Source organism: Dermacentor silvarum, chromosome 1 (genome assembly GCF_013339745.2).
Source record: "Dermacentor silvarum isolate Dsil-2018 chromosome 1, BIME_Dsil_1.4, whole genome shotgun sequence".
Taxonomy (NCBI): Eukaryota; Metazoa; Arthropoda; class Arachnida; order Ixodida; family Ixodidae; genus Dermacentor; species Dermacentor silvarum.
In genome coordinates this window covers 301,616,815-301,632,018 of record NC_051154.1, presented here as the reverse complement: position 1 = coordinate 301,632,018, position 15,204 = coordinate 301,616,815, and the positions used below count along the sequence as shown (strand labels likewise).

Below are 15,204 nucleotides of genomic sequence, written 5' to 3'. Positions count from 1 at the left end.
GAGTGCGTTACTGACGTGCATGCGTTTATCATGACAATGAGTTGTGTGACTAAGTGCACTAGGGGTACAGCGGGTGCAAAATACCATGCCATTTTATGGGGTATCGGCGCGACCTGCATCTCCATGCGGTGTAGGATCGCGCGATTCCTCCTCTCGACAGGAAACTGCCGCATAAATAACACGTTTGTGACGCCGATTTTCACCATGGGTGACATCCCAACCATGGATGGAGAGAAGGTGGAAATCAGCAGGAGAAAGTGGAGCCTCGTGGAAGGATGCGTCCAGAAGCTATTCATTTTCCAACTCACCTAGTGATCTTTCTGAGCCACCGACAAGGAAGCGGAAGCAGCCAGACACAAATGGGGCACTTCTAAAGACATCTTTAACAACGAAAGCCAAATCACCAAGCAGCGTGTCTGAAGAATGTGGCACAAATCTCGACCGGCCTCCTACCCGTGCAACGAATAGCATTCTTACTGATCGAAAACAACAGTATCCTTGCTCATCCCATTCTAGCGCAAAGTTGTTGAGCGACATGGAACTGGACATTTTGTGTAGAGTTTGGTGACATTTTCTTTGTGCTGAAGGAGGAGAACGAGGGTGCGGTATATTGAGAAAAATTGGAAGCCCGGAGTCATCAAAAAGAAAGTGAGAGAAACAAAGACTAAACTGGATGCAAAGAATGGAAACAAAGAGACCGTGAAGAGTTAATAATACGGCAAGAAAGAAGTCACGAGGAAAAATCTGTGCGATGGCACAAAGGGCAGTGCCTTGCTATTGAGGCGTGAGCTGGCTGCCTGAAAACAAAAACATACCGGATCATTTAATATTGATTTAATAATGTATTATATCAATAACCCTAAACTTGGTTGTCAACTTTCTTTACCGCTTCCTCCACTCTGTGTCCATGCTAGTGAGGTTCATATATATATATATATATATATATATATATATATATATATATACATACATATATATATATTGTGAGCGCATTTTGTGCATATCGTCGTCGTCATCTGTAAATATGATTCATCATCTTGTGTGAGCGCTATTTGTGCATATCGTCGTCGTCATTTGTACATACGACTCATCATCATCTTTTGTCTCGTGCGGTGCTTCGTCTCTGACTGGGGCGGCTGCTCGGAAATAAAGGCATCGCATCGGCCGACGTCTCACAATATATATATATGCGCACTTTAGCCGCCCATTTTTTTTCATGCATGTTATCGAGTCGGACGGGCTTGCGTGACCGTCTGTGACTATTCGTGCAATTACTATTAGACCACACGGGTCAGCGAACTAACCGCTAATTTCCTTCTTTCCTTCCCTCCTCACTCGCCCTGTCATCTTTCGGTTCCCCTTTCCAATTTTCCCGGTGTAGGGTAGCCAACCGGACGTTATTCTGGTTAACCTCCCTGCCTTCTGCTTTTCTCTTTCCTCCTCTTCCTCCATAGTGATGTAGTACGTTTAAGCTTCATTTGGCTTTGATCGCTTATAGTTTTCTGCCGCACCATAAGTGTTGCTAACGCTTTACATATTCTCGCTAATGTACTTTTGTCTGCAGGCACGATAGCAGGAATGATAATTACCTCGGAAGGTCTGAAGTTGATCATGACACGTGTTATGCCACGATGCGACATATCGTTTGCATAGCAAGCTTCAGTTTAGCGGTACAGGCCGAAGATTTTCTCATTCAACGCGGTGAGTTAATTCCTTGGTCCCAAGAAATTTAGAAGCAACTGCAAACAGCGCTCGTTCCAGCTTTGGAGCGTTCGACCGGGCACAAAGCCGCTAGTTTGCTTGCCGACACTGTACACACAGCTAAATTCCATTACAAACGGTTCAATTCGTTTCCAAGTCATGCATTTGCGCGAATACAACTGACTTTGCCAATAGTAAACCCTCGCTAAATTTTGGAACCCTGTTGGAAGAAACTCAACTTGATCTGACTGGTTGCTATCACTCTTCTCGTTTCACCGGGTTTGAGGATTTCAATGGGTGGCAGGTGTCTGCTGCGTTCCCAAGCCCGACCCTACGTACTCAAACACTGCGTACGGCGAGCACGAACAAGCGCCCGTAATCGGAGGCAGACGACCTTATCACAGGTATCAGCTAACTATAAAAAGAAGGTGCACCTCGACTCACAAACAGAACTCTCATGTTTTTATACCAAGACACACTGACCAGGTAACTATGCAGTTTTTAGCCTCGTTCTATCAGTGCAGAATATCCGTATTTAGATTCTGAAAGCACGACAGACGTTACTGAATTCCACCAAGCCTAGTGTAGAGGCTGTTTTACAGCGGAGCTGTATCAGCTAGGGTACCCTTGATTTTTCGTGTCCGCAAACAAAAACTATCATCATCAATGGCTCATACACCTGTAAGCACTCATACCCCCCTAAGCAAGCAAAAATGCAATGGCTAGCCCCGTGAGACTGAGGCTGCAAACACTCAGCAAAGTGAAGCGAACAGTGCTTACATTCTTCGGAATCACACATACAACATACGGAACCGCACGTCTAAAAGTGTCATCATCAATGGCTTATACCCCCGTAAGCAAGCAAAATATGCAATGGATCATACCCCCTAAGGTAGAGGCTGCAAGCACTCATCAAACTGCAGCGAACAGTGCACCACCGAAAATCGTGCCCGAGAGGCCGACCGTAAGCGGCAGGCCAGAAGGACGACGCGTGTCGCGAATGGGAGAATGCGGCGAAGAGCCGCAAAAAGTCTCTTCGCTGTCGAAATGCGACGTCGAAAAGTTCATGGCTACTGCATAGGTTAGTTGCGATGACGCTACCCATCTGGTCGTTGTCGGTGTCAATGTGGATGTACATGTCGGCACCGAAAAGGGAATTTACGCGTTGCGTGTTCGAGACATTTCGCTTGCGATGCCACGCCGATCCGGTCCAACCGACCATTCAGCGGCGTACGTGCATCGATTTGAGATTATCAAGGATTGTGTTTGCAGTTGTGAGTATACCGATCAGGGTATATCACAGCGACCACAAAGCCATTATGACCGTCATTACTAAGTGACAATGAAGTGATGCAATAAAGTTTTTACCACAAGTTTTCTTACCACAAGGTTTACAGCTCCGCTGGTTATCCACCTTCGCAGGGCGGAATGACCTTTAGTTTTTTTCTCAGTATTGAACAGGCACGGTCAAGATTATGGGTAGCATTGGCCCATGTAATTTAAGTACTCCCGACCTCAGGTACCAGGTCTCCCATGCAGTCCGCTTTTGGAAGTGCTGCCAGCCCTCAACCACTGGCCCCGACGAGATACCGACAAGCTGATTAAAACCTCCCGCGATTTGACCTACCTTCCTCTGCGTACTTCATACAACTCATGTCACCTGCCTTATGAACTAACTGATTAGTCAATAATTACACCCTTGGAAACTTTTTCTGCGGGCAATAATTGAGCAACAACAAAGCGCGTTGACAGTGAAATTTATTCCGGGCTGTCGCTATGACACGCAGGCGAAGATTTCGCCATTGCAGCCCAGGTGCCACATCTTTTCTCGATCTTCAGCTGGCAGCCAAGGCGAAGCTTAAGTGCAGATTTTCGCTGGACCTGGTCTACTTGCTTTCTTTTTCGCGGGACCTTGTCTTTTTACTTGCGCTTGGCAGTTTTCTTAGGCTTGCCAGCACTCGTCCGCTTGGCCCGACGAGAATGCGTTGAGGAGCTGCTTACCGCCTTCCTCGACTTGGCCCGCTTTCCTTTGCGGGTCGACGACGAACGGGTGCTACGGGCGTGGCGGCGCCGCTTCTTGCCACTCCTGGTGCTCATGCTCGCTGTTGACGTGCTGCTTTTGGAGCGATGGCGGCGGCGGCTCCTGCTGCGGCCCCTCTTTCTTCCATGGCTGCTTTCGGAGTCGGTTGTGGACTTTCCATGGCGGCTGCGTTTGCGCTTGTGGCCACCATGGCCACTGCGGGACAAATGCCGAGATCTTCCGCGGCTCGTTCCCCTTTTGGAATAATGACTGCTGCTGCCGGAGGAGTGACTCCGCGAGCGGTGCCGATGCTGTGCAGGCTTGGCCACGGTGGTGTGAGCATCGCTCGGGGAGGAGCTCCGCGATCGCGTCTTCCGGCTCACCCTGTACGACTTCGGTCCCTTGCTGGTGGACGGGAGATTCACATCGGCGTCGGGTTGCAGTGCCTCATCGGCCTTTCTTGACTTTCCGGAAGACGTGGTGCCGATGGGATTTGGCGTTGCCGGCTTCGATGACCGGGTCTTTGTTTTAGGCGTAGACGGGTCCTTCGCGGGCCTTCCCCGCGCTCTCTTGGCAGTGGGAGTCTCTTGAGAAGGACCGCCGCCATCGTCGGCAGCAGGCGGTTTCCGCTTGGTCGTCCTGGTCTTGGGCGTGGCTGCTTCCTTCTTGGCTGGCTCCTCCTTCTCCATGTTGGTTCACGCTCGGTGAGAAGCCTTGGCCTCGGGCCGCCGTGTGCAGTCGCTGCCGACCAGCACTGTCTACCGCCAAGGCGCAGACAGGGAACGGGGTCCCGGGCCCAGCTTCGGGAGGAGCCGCGCCAGCAGTGCGAAGACGGCTGCCTGCCGCGCTCCGAGCCACCGCCGCTCTGATGATGGCCGATCGAACGGCGTTCTCGCTGCCCGTGCAACGGCTCGTGGAGTGCCGGGCTTCTTTTTCCTCGGACGCGCCGATCTTCTGCTAAGAGCTACCTTTTATAATATTCCAGCGGCTGTCTCTCATTTAGCGATGTAATTAAATGTACCACAAATAATAGGCCGAATTTACTTTTCAAAGTATGTTTCTAAATCAATGCCTTCTTTGTAAACTCCCATGGGTTTGGTTGGGTTGAGCCAATGCTGATGATGATAGTTTTCGGTACACAGGCGATTTCGCCTAGTCATATACGATTTCACCTAGCCATATAAAGCTTCGCTTTAAAAGTCTTATTACGTGTATCTACATTTCAAAAGGGACTATGTTGACTGAAATCACTGGCGCGAAGTTATTTGTCCAATTTACCTGATTACGCACTCGGATTCGCAAAACGCGGCTCTCTCCAACCTCTGTGTGGCGTAAAAGCGTGGCGTAAGAAAAAACTGCCGTTGCACTTCCCTTTTCACGGTCTCATTTAGATTGGTGCTGCACGCAACTGCTGATTGGATGCATAGTCACTTAAAGGGAAACTAAAGTCAAATAAAAAGTCAAGCTTAAGTGATAGAGCAATGCTCTAGAATGCTTAAGGCGTCATTATAATCGCGAACAGAGCTTTAGTAATCGAGAAATTGAGGTAAATGCAGGACATGATAAGAGACTCCCCAGGGACATTCCGGTACTTACCCGATGACGAACGCACTCCTCAAAAAAAAAAAAAAAAAAAAAAAATGTCACTAGTACTCAACCACTCGCATTAAAAAGATTGTTTCGTTGGATCGTAAGGCGGAAGGAAATGCTACTTGTCTACTTCTATTAGATTCTTAGAAAAAATACCTTTTTGGCGTTACACTTGATAACGATGCGGGCGGTCAAAAGGTTTGGTTTTCGCTCGACTTTGCACCTCGCGCGCATTCGAGCTTCAGAAGTTTCGTTATCGCATAGTGCTATGCTGGTGTTGCTGGCTCTCTAAACTCGCACTTGAATTTGTTAGCAGCTTGAGAGTCGCGACGGCAGGTCCAGACAGTGACCAGCTTCGTCGCCCGACGTCGCATTGCTGTAGTCCTCGCTGCTTTCGCGCTCGGAAGAGCCGGTGTCCAGGCCGCTGTCGTAGTAGGCAACGACGCCGGCAGCGCGAGCCCTCAGCAGCCTGTCACGCTCATCGGAGCTTAACTCGCTAAACTCGAGCCCAGCATCCCGAGCCAATGTGTCATTGTCAGGGTCGTCAACTAGTTGGTTCATTGCGACGAGCGTCGACGATCACCGTGTTCACAATGCGCTTTACCTTCCGCTAGCCACCATACTTCCGCTTTCGCACTGCTGTCAGCTCTGTCTTGGCTGTTTCTGGCCGCGCGTTTGCGCTTTCCGCAAAAAAAAAAAGAAAAAAAAAATGCCGTAGCGTTGTCTGCGGGCGCCGTTTTATTACTCACCGGCGGCACAACGTCTCTATATGGCCATGACGTCACCACTCCTCGCTCGGGCGGGCGATTTGAATTACGTTAGAGGTACGCGGACGCTTCAGACGCTATTTTCTCTTAAAATAAGTCTTTTCTTGGTATGAAACAAGCGTTTCGAGGTTTCTGGTATGCTATTTTAACAGTCCACGTTGAAATAATATTTGCCTTTAGTGTCCCTTTAAGCAACAGGGGCTAAACGGACCGCTTTGTCCTGTCTTATACATAGGCTTCATTTTACGCAGCCCACTACGTCACAGGGAGGTTGCACTGCAAGCCAGGCTTCGCAGGGATGCGTGCTAATAATTTCATCGCTAGTCATTTCGCTTTACATGGCAGTTTTGGAATGTAGAAGCACGGAACTAGACCTTCATGACGATGCCCTTCAACATTTAACATAAACTTCTGCCGTAATCGTTGTGTTGTGCAGTTTTTTTTTGCCATTGTCTTTCGTTCGTCTTCCGTGTTGCCTGCACCATTATTATAAGGCACCAAAGCGGAAGCTATGATCCATACAAACACTACCAAGCTTGATAACACCAACGCCGCCTATTCACTGAAGATTAATTTATTTGTGAATACATTGCACCCTCAGAAACATTTCCCACACGGAATGATTGAGCAACAGCAAAAACAGTAGAGCTCACTGACAATGAAGTTTATTTTGGATTGTCGTCCTGATGCACGGTCCTAAATTTATTCATCGAGGAAATCGAGCCTTCGTCCACACCCTCTCATTTCTCGACCGTGAAGGGGCAGCCAAGTCTAAGCCCAAGTTCAGATTTTCTATGGCTTCGGCCCACTTGCTTTCCCGGTCACTGGCACCTTTTTTACTGGCGCTTGCCTTTGGTCGCTTTGCCAGCCGGTCGCTTGGCCCGACGAGACTTCGATGAAGAGCTGCTTACCGCCTTCCTCGACTTGGCCCGCTTTCCTTTGCGGGTCGACGACGAACGGGTGCTACGGGCGTGGCGGCGCCGTTTCCCGCCACTCCTGGTGCTCATGCTCGCTGTTGAGCTGCTGCTTTTGGAGCGGTGGCGGCGGCGGCTCCTGCTGCGGCCCCTCTTTCTTCCATGGCTGCTTTCGGAGTCGGTAGTGGACTTTCCATGGCGGCTGCGTTTCCGCTTGTGTCCACCATGGCCGCTGCGGGACGAATGCCGAGATCGTCCGCGGCTCCTTCCCCTTTTGGCATGGTGGCTGCTGCTGCCGGGGGAGCGACTCCGCGAGCGGTGCCGACGCTTCGGATGCGTGGCCACGGAAGTATGAGCATCGCTCGGGGACGAGCTCCGCGGTCGCGTCTTCCGGCTCACCCTGTGCGACTTGGGTCCCTTGCTGGTGGACGGGAGATTCACATCGGCGTCGGGTGGTGGTGCCTCGTCGGCCTTTCTTTCCTTTCCGGAAGACGTGGTGGCGATGGGTTTTGGCGTTGCCGGCTTCGCTGACCGGGTCTTCGTTTTAGGGGTAGATGGGTCCTTCGCGGGCCTTCCCCGCGCTCTCTTGGCAGTGGGAGTTTCTTGAGAAGGACCGCCGCCATCGTCGGCAGCAGGTGGCTTTCGTTTTGTCGTCCTGGTCTTGCGCGTTGCCGCCTCCCTCTTGGCTGGCTCCTCCTTCTCCATGTTGGTTCACGCTCGGTGAGAAGCCTTGGCCTCGGGCCGCCGTGCGCAGTCGCTGCCGACCAGCACTGTCTAACGCCAAGGCGCAGACAGGGAACGGGGTCCCGGGCCCAGCTTCGGGAGGAGCCGCGCCAGCAGTGCGAAGACGGCTGCCTGCCGCGCTCCGAGCCACCGCCGCTCTGATGATGGCTGATCGAGCGGCGTTCTCGAGGCCCGTGCAACGGCTCGTGGAGTGCTGGGCTTCTTCTTCCTCGGTCGCGCCAATCTTCCGCACAAAAGAACTACCTTTTGTAATATGCCAGTGGTTGGCTCTCAGTTAGCGATGTATTTTAGCGTTTCTTCCAGCACCCTAGAATACTTACCTGTTAGTGACAACTTCAAATTCATTAAATAATCTCGTCATTCTCCGCTAAACAACCCGATTCATGGACAATACCTCACTGCGTACATGTGGATATACGCCACAAATACTCAGGACAGCAGCAACAATAACAACGCTTATGACAACAACAAGTACAGCAACATCAAGAAATACAAAAAGCGCAAACAGTGCGCCGAATTTACTTCCTCAAAGTATGTTTTTGCCCACAAAGTTTACTATTGCCGGATGATTCGGTACATGATAGAAGAAATAGCTAGAAAGTTACACTCGGGAATTTCGTAATCGTGCGTAAAAAAGGGCGAGGCCCTAATGCAGATCAATGTAACTTCTTGTTCTCTTTTATTGTACCGACAATCAATCATTACTACCGATAACTTTAAGCTGAATGATTTCATTTCCGCTATATCCCTACGAGGTTTTTCACAATACTTGAAAGCGCGAATTTAACCTTTGACAGCGCTCTGCTTCCCCCCCCCCCCCCCCCCCCCTGCTTATCAAATGTCCCCAAAATTAAGGAGAACAAAAGGTATTTGGTAAAGTTCCGCATCCACGGCCTTGAAGTGCTACATTCCAACATGCTGTGCAAGAGCTAGGTCTGCCTGTGTAATTCGCAATGTGCATAGACGGTGGTGCCACGGAGCGAAACGCTTCAGTGATCATCGGCACAGTGGCTCCGCGGCATCGAGCTCGTTTTCGTCTCTTTTGAAGGTATTGCTGTCTCATGATATCTAGTGTACACGCCATCAAACATTAATTTAAAAGCAACGAAATATGTTGCATGCCTCAGTGGACCAATCGCGCTGTCAAGGACAAGATAAGCCTTAATTTGTTCCCGATGAACGCGCTTCGTGTAAAAGAATGGGTCGTAAATGTGCATGGATCTGGAAGTCTGTGACGCCGCCAATGGAAGTTTGCAGAGCAAGTTCGTCGCCGAAGTCTTTTTCGGGAGCGGAATCGGAGTCCAAAATGATAATTTATTTTTAATAGTCTTCACGAAATCATACACATTTTGCATTTGTACAACACTGTACAACACAAAGATACGCTAATGACTTCATGCCTGTGCTCCACAACCTAATGAAAATGGCAGGCTTAACCGGTAGCACACCAGTTTATCATTTATAGACTCTTTAGACAACAGGGCGTGGTTTTTGAGTAGAATGCAGAGGAAACTGAAGTACGCGTTATTTTGAGTGGCAGTAAATTGTTTTAACAAGCTGCAGGCATGTTACAGCGCTGTGTAAAAAGAGGACTGTGTACTTGCACAAAAAATTTAATGCATAATCGCCGAATTATCAAAAATTCACTAATGAAGTTTTAACTAATTACCTTATAGCCCACTTGCAATTTACAAATTCTACCTGTGGTATTTGCATGGCGTATCCATTTGGAACAAATTCTGAGGAGAAATGCATTGGCGTTGCAGCTACTTTCTTAACAAAATGTCGTTTTATGCATTGAAGTACAAAATTAACTGGAACGGCAATGCATTTCTCCGGAAAGCTCATTCGGAGCTTCTTGGAACAATATCTTTTACATGCATTCGTTATTCCGTCCGGGTCAGGTGGTGTAGTTGGTAACCTTAACATGACCTGTGCTACTTCCGAAGAGGATACCTCTGTGTATTTCGAGAATGCAGGAGTGAAAGCAGAAGTATGAAGGCGTGTGGTGAACCAGTTTCCAATCCTTCAGCCAATTCGCGACTCCAAACAAATGCTTGCCAGCTAGTGGCCACGCCGACAAACAGCTGAACAACAACAAAAGGTTCAGGCTTGAAGAGGAAGAGGGTGTCCTATCACAGCATGCGCTGAATGCCTCGTAGTACTCAAATCGTCGTAATGTCGCCGCGCACAAGGCCGAAAATGAAAAAAAGACGATGTCGAAACACTCTTGTTCTGTACTATTGTGTGTGTCATCGCGGTGGGAAAACCGCAATGTATGATTTCATCGTTTCCAGAAAGAAGCAGACGACGCGCATCGGACAGCGACTTGGATAAGAAACTACCGATAGGAAAAAGGAACCGATACTTTAACAGTTCGTTCGAAACACTTCACTCGCGACAACTTCTCTCGTCCTGGCGAGTATATTATTGCTTTATTTTTGTTTATTTTAGCTATATTGCTGGATTTTAAATCGCGGAGTGTACTTTGTTCAGGCAGGTACTTTCATATATTATAGTGGATAAGAAAGTTCCGCATCGTGAAAAAGGGACCGGCTCGTCGGCCCATAAAAGGGTGAAGGAACTATTGTGCTTCTTGAGAACGACGGGCTTGTGTGAACGTCTGTGACGATTCGTGCAATTGCTATTAGAACACATGCGTCAGCGAACTCACCGCTAATTTCCATCTTTCCTTCCCTCCTCTCTCTCCCTGTCACCTTTGTGGTCCCCTTTCCAATTTTCCCGGTGTAGGGTAGCCAACCGGACGTTATTCTGGTTAACCTCCCTGCCTTGTGCTTTTCCCTTTCCTCCGAAGTATTCCTCCATGGGGATGCAGTACGTTTAAGCTTCATTTGGCTTTGATCATTTATAGATTTCTGCCCCGCCATTAGTGTTACTGAACGGTCATACATTAAACACAAACGAGAGCTCCGATACTTAGCGAGCTCATCTGCAGTGCATGGCTACCGACGGCAGACGACCGTCTCGGCTGTGCTCACATCGCAGCCGACGGCGCCGATAATATCAGTGTATTTTCTTCTTTGTGTACAATTATTCCGAAGCGCCGTCCGCTTGAGCTTTGAAGTGCACCGGAGAGGGCCTAGCGACGATATCGGCGCCGTGGAGCGATCAGCGGCGGTGAGGCTGTCGCACAAAGTGGTCCCGGTCTCATCGTCTCCACGGCAAGGAAATCTCGCCGTGCGCGAGCAAAACCGCCGTCGAACTGCAGCCGGGGAATGGCGAACGGCGTGCGGCGAGTTACCGTGCCGGTGACGTGGACGGGCCTTAGCCGTGACTCAGCGCTTTTCGGCTACCCGCTGTTGCTGCCGTGCCGCCCCGTGCTCATGTGAAGCGTGCCGCTATGTACCCTGTATTGCGCGCACGCCTAGAAAGGCCAACACTGTCGCACTCTGTTCGCGCATGTAATCATACCGCTAAGCACGACAGTGTTGGAACGCGAGCGATTTGGCACTTGCGTTACGGGCTGTAATTACCGATTCGCAAGTCTGCACAAGCGAGAAACACGACGATGAAGGGAAGGGAGCGCGCGTACTTTTTAGCAGACTAACCGGAAGTCGTAGGTTATTGCTCGACCAATCAACATCGTCGCCCCCGTTGACATCACCAGATGCACCCTGGTGACATCACGACGACCGCTGGGGATATCGGAAAGCATGGAGGAAGGAAAAATATAGGAGGGAGCATTGCGTCATGCAGCCAGCCTTGACAAGCGAACGCTTCGTGTAGCTAGCAGTGGCGGCCCAACACGTCACCCCTTGTGTCGAGATCACGGAGCATCGAAATTTGCCGAGACGTTCGGTTACCGGTAGTTTTTATTCGGTGCGCGCTCGGCCGGCAGCTGCTCACATCATCATCATCATCATCATCATCATCATCATCATCATCATCATCATCATCATCATCATCATCATCATCATCATCCTATATTTATGTCCACTGCAGGACGAAGGCCTCTCCTTGCGATCTCCAATTACCCCTGTCTTGCGCTAGCGTACTCCAACTTGCGCCTGCGAATTTCTTAACTTCATCATCCCACCTCGTTTTCTGCCGTCCTCGACTGCCCTTCCCTTCTCTTGGTATCCATTCGGTAACCCTAATGGTCCACCGGTTATCCGTCCTACGCATTACATTACAGATGAAGTATTCAAGCTCATAGATTGGGAAGGCTTGGGAGTGAGGATCAACGGTGAATATCTCAGCAACCTTCGGTTTGCAGATGACATTGTCCTATTCAGCAACAATGGAGACGAATTACAACAAATGATTGAGGACCTTAATCGAGAAAGTGTAAGATTTGGGTTGAAGATGAATATGCAGAAGACAAAGATAATGTTCAATAGCCTGGCAAGGGAACAGGAATTCAGGATCGCCAGTCAGCCTCTAGAGTCTGTAAAGGAATACGTTTATCTAGGTCAATTACTCACAGGGGACACTGATCATGAGAAAGAAATTTACAGAAGAATAAAATTGGGTTGGAGTGCATACGGCAGGCATTGCCAAATCCTGACTGGGTGCTTACAAATCTCGTTGAAAAGAAAAGTGTACAATCACTGCATTCTACCGGTGCTAACATATGGGGCAGAAACTTGGAGGTTAACAAAGAATCTCTAGAACAAGGACCGCACAAAGAGCGATGGAACGAAAAATCTTAGGAGTAACGTTAAAGGGAAACTGAACAGGTTTTAGATTTCTAAAAAGTGATGTTTTTCTGAAGCGCAGACACTTGAAATCCCCGGTACGAAGTATTGTTTTTCCATCATACAAGTAGCGGCGGCGCAATTAAGAATTAAAATCGCAGCTATGCTCCGCCCACCGCGGCTCGCGGAGTCAGCCCGCGGCGGCGGCGGAAGGGGAAAGCTAGCGGAAATGACGTCAATATAGGGGTCCCAGGCACCCGCGCGGAAAGCGTGTGCAGGTTTTGCGCGTCAGTCGGGTTGTATCCGTGGCCTTTATCGCAAATGATCAAGATCTCCACCCTGCGTTTCCGGCTAACGCTTCAAAGGACTGTTATCGCAAGGAGAACTCCGTCTAAGAAGCATACAGTGTCACCATGCCGTCCTTTTGCTCTGCTTACGGCTGTACGACCAACGGCGGCCGAGACGACGTCGTCTTTCACAATTTCCCACAGCAGAAAAAACAAGCTGCTCAGTGGATCGCAGCGGTGAAACGAATTAATTTCAAACCTTAAAGAACCACTCTTCTCTGTTAAAAACATTTTTGGGGCAGTGATTACCATCAGAGTTTATCGCTGATGCGTGCAATGGGAATTCTGGTGAAATCTGCTCGACTAAGGCCAGGCGTGGTGCCATCGATCTTCGCTCATAAACGAAATGAATCGCCGCCACCGAGAGCAGCCTTCTGTGATACACTTTGTTGTTGTTTTTTTTTCTGTCTTGCAGGAATTTCGTTTACTTCCTGGCAGCACAGACATTCTTCTTCTATTTTCATTGCACTGCAGTGCATGCAGGAACACCTGTCGCAACAGAAATATACGTCACGTAGAAAAGACACCTAAAATAAAGCTTCAATCGGATACCTAAGTGCCCATACGCCTGCGTGCTTACATCACTTGCGGATTGTTCAAAAGCGTGAAACGACAGGAGTGGGCTTTTACCTCTGATCGTTTCAACACAGCCGGTAATCGAGGGCCAAAAAGCATAAAATAGAACTACAGTAAACCGCAGAGATATGCATAACAACGTGCATTGGCACACTTTTTTGTTTTTCGTCAAATTCCCGCACGACATTGCAAGCAGCCCAAGCACGCCGTCGCGGCGTCGAACGCTGCTTCTAGCCCCGTGGGCCACAAAACAGCACAGCTATACTGCAAAAATAAGAAACATTCACTTCCGTGCGGCGTATATTTGTCTCGCACGTCTGCACCTTGTATTGTTATCTTAGTAACTTGGTAACTGCAAAATGCACTGTGCTGACAGTGCGTCTCCGCATTCGCTGCAAGATAGAATACAGCAATGATTGCACGCATTGTTTGTTGCGGTCACAGCACAGCAGAATGCATCTGTGGAAGTAATATCTACACTGAATTAAATTATATTGCAAATACAATAATTTCCATGCGATGTGTACCTTCAGGGAAATTCGGCAGTCGCACTTTATTACTTGCAAACCAGCAACAGTTGAATGCACTGTGTACAAAACGAGTCGCTCTACTGTGTACAAAACGAGTATTTCTTTCCGTATTCTGTTATAAGGATGCCCGGTATGAAATAATACAATCGCACTCTGACTGCTAAGGCAATGTCGAACGCTGCTTCTAGCACCGTGGGTCACAAAACAGCACAGCTATACTGCAAAAAAAAAAAAATCACTTCTGTGTGGCGTATATTTGTCTGGCACAAATGCCGCAATGGCAAATGTCGCAATTAGGTCCTCGGATCCGGCTGGCTCCGGCCATTCCAACTTCCACGCTGGCGATCGCGCTGGCGCTTGGCGTAGGTGTTTCTCGTTGTCGGGCCACTGGTTCAAACGCGTATGGTGTCACGCCAATCACCCCTAAGTGATCAAAATTATCCACAACAGCAACTGAACTGTGCGAAATCGTCTGGAAGGTAGTCGCAGTACCTGGTGAGAAGCTGTCACGTTGCGGCGGGCTCTCGTGGACCCATGGATTGACGTCACGGTGCGCTCCACCAATCATCGATGCGAGCCGGATGCGCCGCGCGCCGCCCAGTCGCAGCTCGGAGTTTTTTTTGCTAATAACGCGTTTTTGGCTGCGCCATGTCAAATTTCTTGTCGATTTTCGTGTTCAGGGTGTTCAAAAGTATCAAATGGTGCTTATAACTCGATTTTTTCGGAAACCTGTTCAGTTTCCCTTTAAGAGACAGGAAGAGAGCGGTGTGGATCAGAGAACAAACGGGGATAGCCGATGTTCTAGTTGACATTAAGCGGAAGAAAGGGAGCTGGGCAGGCCATGTAATGCTGCTCACATGCAGGAATAAAAAATATTTTTCCTAATATTTTCCCCCTTATATTTGTTTTTGTTCATTTCAAGAGTCTTAAACGGTTTCGAATGGGTACTGAAAAAAAAAAAATCAACCGGGAGTACTAAAACCTACCGCGTGCTCTGACGTATCGTCCGTGTTGTGACGTTTTCATCGCGTGTTCGGCCACCACAGTCGGCGACAATCGCGTTGCTATAGGCTCCCTGCTTCTTTTTCCTTCCTCCATGCCGGAAAGGCGCGCAGAGGAGCACGGCATTGCTTTTTTTTTTTTACTTTGTAGTGCGCCCAGGCGCTAGCGCTGCAGCGTTTGACATAGCTGATCGTGACGGCATTCTGAACTCGATGCGCGTGTTCAATTAAAACCTTTAACAGAAATATCGGAGGTGGTATAAGGGCCCTTTAACAAGCAGCTGTAATTAGGAGGGATGCGTGAAAGAGGGATGCATGCTGCCTAATCACATGAAGGCAAGAACGCCTTATAGATA

At 49.0% G+C, this 15,204-nt stretch overlaps 2 protein-coding genes across 2 annotated transcripts; both read right to left on the bottom strand.

The window, feature by feature from the left end:
* Window positions 1–3,794: 3,794 nt before the first annotated feature.
* LOC119441962 (uncharacterized) lies at window positions 3,795–4,410 on the bottom strand. Its single transcript, XM_049661348.1, has 2 exons — window positions 4,014–4,410; window positions 3,795–3,937 (listed from the first exon to the last, which is right to left on the bottom strand). Exons 1-2 carry the CDS (start codon window positions 4,408–4,410, stop codon window positions 3,795–3,797), a joined length of 540 nt encoding a protein of 179 aa, XP_049517305.1.
* A 2,327-nt stretch (window positions 4,411–6,737) lies between these two features.
* On the bottom strand, window positions 6,738–7,883 carry LOC119441952 (serine/arginine repetitive matrix protein 2-like). The gene has a single exon (XM_037706637.2). The coding sequence runs from the start codon at window positions 7,695–7,697 to the stop codon at window positions 6,915–6,917; it is 783 nt and encodes a 260-aa protein (XP_037562565.1). The 5' UTR covers window positions 7,698–7,883; the 3' UTR covers window positions 6,738–6,914.
* Between the last annotated feature and the right edge of the window lie 7,321 nt (window positions 7,884–15,204).